The sequence below is a fragment of the Onychostoma macrolepis genome, chromosome 10, assembly GCF_012432095.1.
Source record: "Onychostoma macrolepis isolate SWU-2019 chromosome 10, ASM1243209v1, whole genome shotgun sequence".
Taxonomy (NCBI): domain Eukaryota; kingdom Metazoa; phylum Chordata; class Actinopteri; order Cypriniformes; family Cyprinidae; genus Onychostoma; species Onychostoma macrolepis.
In genome coordinates this window covers 1,763,287-1,769,729 of record NC_081164.1, presented here as the reverse complement: position 1 = coordinate 1,769,729, position 6,443 = coordinate 1,763,287, and the positions used below count along the sequence as shown (strand labels likewise).

At 38.4% G+C, this 6,443-nt stretch overlaps 1 protein-coding gene across 11 annotated transcripts in view; it reads right to left on the bottom strand.

Annotated features, from left to right (window-relative positions):
• Positions 1 to 2,274: 2,274 nt before the first annotated feature.
• Positions 2,275 to 6,443, bottom strand: part of nrg1 (neuregulin 1) — a 130,922-nt gene continuing 126,753 nt past the window's right edge. For all 11 annotated transcript variants that reach the window (XM_058789150.1, XM_058789151.1, XM_058789152.1 and 8 more), the window contains one exon: positions 2,275 to 5,264. In XM_058789150.1, coding sequence (XP_058645133.1) covers positions 4,637 to 5,264 — 628 coding nt within the window. In that variant the 3' untranslated portion in view covers positions 2,275 to 4,636. The remainder of the gene's footprint in view (positions 5,265 to 6,443) is intronic.

The window sequence follows — 6,443 nt, the reverse complement described above, 5'->3', positions numbered from 1 at the left end:
ATGATGAGAGAACTTTTCCTTTAAATAATGAATGCAATGCTTGCAGGCCTGCTTGCTTGAAATGCCTTTAACTGAAAATTGAGTGTTTAATCTTATCATTATACATTACTGACACTCTATCCTCCAGTTTGATACTGTTAAGTGCTTTGACACAATCTGTATTGTAAAAGCGCTATATAAATAAAGGTGACTTGACTTGACTTGACTTGCTTGGAATGCTTGCTTCCAAGTTGACTGAAAGGTATTTCAAACATTTTAGACATTTGACCCATGACAGTTAAAACCTCATTCTTTGTTTAATGTAGTGTAGCTGGAACATTCCTGTGTTGCTTTTAAAGCAAATACTTCTAGAAGGGTTTATCAGACATCCAGAACTCTGACACTTAAGCTTTATTCATTATAACCTGGCTATTTAAATGGTGATGAGACAATGAACAGGATGGCATAAAGAGTTAGTCATTGTACCTGTATGATGACTGAAATTAGCTCAGTAAGGGGCTTGGCGTCGCCAAACACAATGCAAGAATAATTCATGCGGTAATACTTTATTTTAGGGTCTCTTAACTAGTTGCTTATTAGCATGCATATTACTACAATATTAGCCATTTATTAGTAGTAATTAAGCACATATTAATGCCTTATTCTACATGACCTTATTCTACATCCCTAATCCTGCCCAATACCTAAATTTAACAACTACCGCACTAACTATTAATAAGCAGCTAATTAGGAATTTATGAAATTAGGAAAAGTCGTAGTTAATAGTGAAAAAGTGTTCCCTATTCTAAAGTGTTACCATTCATGCTTTTAAACAGGTTTCCAGATCAATGCCCCTTGGCTGGCCAGATAGCACAAATGTGATCTCAGAGAAATAAGCTTCATCAACCAATTGAAACAGCAAATAACTAAGGACATGTCATGTCATATCTGCTTACTTATTAACAGATATCACTGGTGGGACTTTTTCTTTAGCTTTTCTAAAAGGTTTTCCCCTTTTTTAGTGAGCAGTCTTGTTCTGCGGTTAAAACAGTAGATAGCATAGCTTCATAGATGTTTTATGTATTTCACAACCCAAAAGATCGGTACTTGCTATTTCTAGATAGGCAATAGTAAATGTCTCTGTGTAAACTATTTATCTTGGCCCACGATCAATTGTGCACAAATTCTTCTGTCTCAGGGAATTTTTGGTTTCTTCCTGTTTCTGACAAAACGCAAAAATGGAATTGTTCTCATAAATGCCACACGCACCAGACGTGCCATTAACATCTTTTGTTGGGATGTGGGTCAACAGTTCGTCCGTCAGTGAACGTGCAAACCATTAATCTTGTTAATAAGAAATGCATCATGACTTCTAAAAAGACAGACTATCCACAAACTGACAGTTTTCTGTACTGTATAACTAATGCAACAACAACAAAAAAGAAAAATAAGATTATAGTGGATATTTTGAACAAAATTATTAAGGAATGTACAAAGAGGGATTGAAAGAAAGTACATTGCTGAAATATAACTTACCGTTAAACAGTCTAAACAGATCCATGTCAAGTGAGAGTGTTGGTTTCAGGCAGCAGTTACGAGTCCAAACACTGGTGTATAGTGGACACATGGTAATGACACATACAGCCAGTCAGTATCCAAAAGTCCAGCCTCACCTCTTGTTTGGCTGTAATTTTTGCCAGCCAAATTGTTGTTAAAAATGCATTTCATCAGTATTGTGAAAACTGAAGTGAAAATGACGTTCTGAATGCAGTAGTATTAGTAAAAAAAACCTTTTTTTTTCAAGATGATAATTTTTATCTAGTTTAAAGATTGTTTATAAATAGGAGGTGCTGTCGCTAAATCCAGGGTACCGAGACAATACATACCAAGCTTCACGTCAGCATTGCGAAGCATTGTGAATATAAGTCCTTGCTCCTGTTAGGCATCCTCACTGTGAAATTTAATAAAAGAGTTTGCTATAACAGAATAACCTTTAGCCAGCATTATTTAACTCAAATTCGGTGAGAATTAGAAATATTAAACCATCAAAATGGCTAATGTGCTGCCAAGTTCGAAAGAAAATCCTCAAAATTGTCACCAGCAATACTGATACCCGCTCCAGAGAGCACAGCTGAAAGAAGCTACCAGATACATCTACGCAAATGCAAACACTTAAGAGGGAATCAAATGTCTGTGAGTGTGCACCAACACCTTTAACTTATTTAAACAGCTTAGAGAATAAGACATTGCAAAAATAAAGAGATCCAACACAATGTTAAGCTATCATACATATTGCCCAGACATTTTATAGAGTCGTTCACACAAGAGCAGATGCAAATGAACATTTTGTTCTCAGTTAGTGTGGTCACGTCTTGACTGACATCTCTGCCCATGCTTGTTTGCATGTGTTGTGCAAGGCATGCCTGCGTTTGTCCTCCTGTGCTCATGCAGCTATCAGAATGACATGATTTTTGGAGATTTTCTGTTCTTCCTTTATCTTCACTGGCAATGTGGAGATCAAACAATAAGCCAAAATCTGCTATGCTGGAACACTGATGCATTTAGACCTCACGTACATACCTTGGTTTGAATATTTCTGCAAAACGTAATAAACATTTCATCCAAACAGTAAATGATTAGCCATTTCTGAAAACAAAACTAATATTGATGATGGAAGAGGTGATGTTAGCCATCTGTCCGCACGTTGTATCATATCTAAAATCAAACATCTCAAGGTGGCCTGAATCGTTACGTAAAGGCTTGTGTTAAAAGTAACATAACAAAGGCTGTTTTCAAGTGTCCCAGATGCAGTTCGGCTCATTTTAATTGTATAATCAGGTTCATGGATATTTGTCATGGTGAACATTTATTGTTTTTGAATGAGAGTTTGAATAACAGAGTCTAGGCCTAAATGGCAAAACAACACACATATATTATGGAGTGATGAGAAAAAAAACAAAAAAAAAACAATTGTTGATGTACCCAAAGACTGCAAATATCTCTTATTATCATTGCTATTAAAATATAGATTTATAGATGCTAGATTCCATAAGGCCCAGATAATAAATAAATAAATAACAAATAAATAAAGAAAATAAATACAATAAAATGGGCCACATTTCATTTAAATGAAAACCTAGGGGAAAAGGCCTTCACGCACTAGAGCCGTGAGCTTTATAGTGAGCTCTAGGTTAAAAGTGTTGTTTGTGTAACCAGTTCCTTCTGTTTAGCAAGCTGAATAGACTATTAGAGGCTATTTTCAGTAAAACCTTGTGAATACATAAGTTACTGTAGTAATCTGGTGATGCAAACATAGCAAAATACTGTACAACAGGTGATTTGTTCTTTAAATGATCACACATATACACATAAACATGATGAAAAATAACATGACACAAAGGAACACTTTGAATATAATGTAACATTCTACATGGATAGCAAAGGACAAATGTTAAAAAATGATTTGGACAATAACTAATAAGAAATAAAAAGATGTCAGTATCATAAAAGTGGTGCTGTAATTTTCCCACAATGCATTGCTCGAGAAGCCAATGAGCACGATCGACAAAGTGAGCCATATATTCAGTCATTCTGCAGTAATATGAAAGAAAAACAATCAGATCTAACAGCTGTCTCATAGAAGTAATATCTGCTATACATGACAACCATAATATAAAAGAGAATAAAGTGATTATGTTTGATTACTATCTGATCGTACATGATTTGCTTCCTGTGAGTATTTTTTTTTTTAGCATTTACTCTTAATTTCTATAGCTTTCGAATTGTCTTGTTTTCAGTTTGCAGCAGCCACACAACAGCCACACTCATATTTTAAATCAAAATGCATGAATAATTATTAACGTAATTTAAAAAACATTCTTGCCACAGTACGGTTAGTCCTAGTGATCAACAGCGCCGCTTGTTTTGTACGTCTCTTTTATCTAACACAGTTCACTTCATGAATCAGGTGTGTTAAATAAGAGAGAGCGGGTCGACAGGAAAGCCAGCGGGTTACGAGACCACACTCTTAAAAATAAAGGTCTCAAAAGGGTGTTTTTGCAGTGATGCCATAGAAGAACCATTTTTGGTTCCCCAAAAGAACCTTTCAGTGAACAGTTCCTAAAAGAACCATTCTGAAGAACATTTTAAAAATCTAAAGAACCTTTTTTGACTATAAAGAACCTTTTCTGCATTTGAAAGGTTCCATGGATGTTCAAGGTTCTTCATAGAACCATTGATGCCAATAAAGAACCTTTATTTTTAAGAGTGCGTGATGCTTTTTTATACTTTAATCCGATTGCAGGAATTCCGACATGGAGTGCTGGTGGAATTTTTTTTTTCTCGGTCACACACATAATTTATTTTGTTGCCTTAAAGTCATGAATATATGGCCCAGTGTCATGATGCAGTCCTTTTTTTTCTTCAAATTTAAATGAAAGGCACCATAGATTATATTTTTTCTGTTCTGCCATTGAAATACTGTGACCTCAGCTACATGTGAATGGCACTTTTTTTCCATGACACAAACACGTCGTACACATATATAAAAGTCTTTGTTTCACTACATCACTAAAATAAAAGTTGGAGTTTTTCTTTTTGCAACACTTAATTATAGAAAATAAAGGTTTAGTGGTGATTTTTTTCTTCAATGCATCTTTCACACAGCTATAGGATCTTGGTTGACCATGACGGCTGTCAGTCTGCTCTGCAGGTCGTGTTGCGGTGAGAGGTGCAGCGCGGGGTTAGTTCTGCTGCCCTCCAGCCCGTCCAGAACAACCGATCCAGCGGCCAGAGGGCTCTGTAAGCCCAGAAACGGCGTGTCCTCTCCCACCCGCTCATCCTCGGTCTCGCTCTCCGAGCTGCTGCTCTCTGAGTTACTGACGCTGACCGGCTCTGGCGCTGCCGGGACGCTCGGGTGAGTTCTTGAGCTGTTCGGGGCGGACGCTACGGCTGTGCTTTGGTTCTGCTGTGAACTCTCCTCCTGCTCCACAGTGTGCAGAGGGCTGGCCGGAGGGCTGGGCAGCTCCAGGCCGTGATTGTAGTGAGCCGAGTTGCGGAGATTATGGCCTGACTGATTCGAACCGGATTTGTCACGCAGGATCGGCGGGGTCCGAAACAGCAGGGGGCGCTCCTCCTCTCCTGAGGGACTCGCTGCCATGGAGGGAACGGAAGTCGCCAGGCTGGACAGGGGAGCCGACATCTCTGAGGGAGGCGAGGAGGGCGTCACCGGAGAGAGAAGCCCCACGGGGGACAGACGGCTGGGGGTAGTCATGGCCGAAACATACCTTGTGGAAGAAACACAGGCTCACTTTACTGAATCTATTGGAAATGTGATTGGTTACAGATTACAAGTTACCTGCAGAACCTGATTTTACCAATTGCAACATGTTCCTGGATCAACATCTTTGTTGACCCTGGAACAACATTGTGATTAAAGTGCCCCTATTATGGGTTATGAAAGGTTCATAATTTGGTTTTGGGAATCCAAAACCAGTGGTACATGCATGCAAGGTCAAAAAACACTTTCATTGTCTGATAATATGCATTTATTTTTACCTTTCATCAGGGGTGTCAAACTCAGTTCCTGGAGGGCCGGAGCCTTGCAGAGTTTAGATGCAACTCTGATTAAACACACCTGATCCAGCTAATCAATTCCTTCAGGCTTATTTGAAAACTACATGGTTTGTGTGTTGGAGCAGGGTTGGAACAAAACTCTGCAGGGCTACGGCCCTCCAGGAACTGAGTTTGACTTGCCTTACATGCTCAACGACTCCCAAATGATTCATTTAATGATTCATTTTAGCAAACCCCTCCTTTGTGTGACGCTAATCTGCGGTGATTGGTCGATTGATCTCGGGGAAACAGCTATTTTACAGCTTCAAAAGCGGCACCTAGTGGCAAAGAATGAATTTGCATTTTCATTCAGACCAAGGAGAAAAGACCAACAAGTGGGTGGGCAATATGCTAATGTTTCATGTTGACGTCAACATGAAACGGCTTGGGATTCGTTTTAAAAACGACTCGTTACAATGATTCAGAGTCGACTCTTTCTTTTGAGAGACAATAACTGTATACACGGTGCACTTTCAGATTTAAAACTTTGCAGGATGCTTTCATTCATTTACAACTGTGTTACACACTGCATGAAAGTTAATTTTCAAAAATCTATAATAGGGGCAGACTTGAAGAACCAGTTTATAGTTTTTGTGAAGTTTAGGCTTACAATCAGTGTTTGGTGCTTGTACACTTCATTCATCTATCATTTCCTCTGATTTTAGGGATTACTCATAAAAATTTAGTCTTAACCATATCCCTACACCTAAACCTAACCTTAACCATATTAAAATGTTCCAGGGTCAAAACATTATGTTGACCAAGGAACACATCTAACTCAGCAAAATCAGGACATGCCAGTTAAATCTGCATGTGTGTGTGAAAATATTCAGATGTAACCCCCTTTGTAA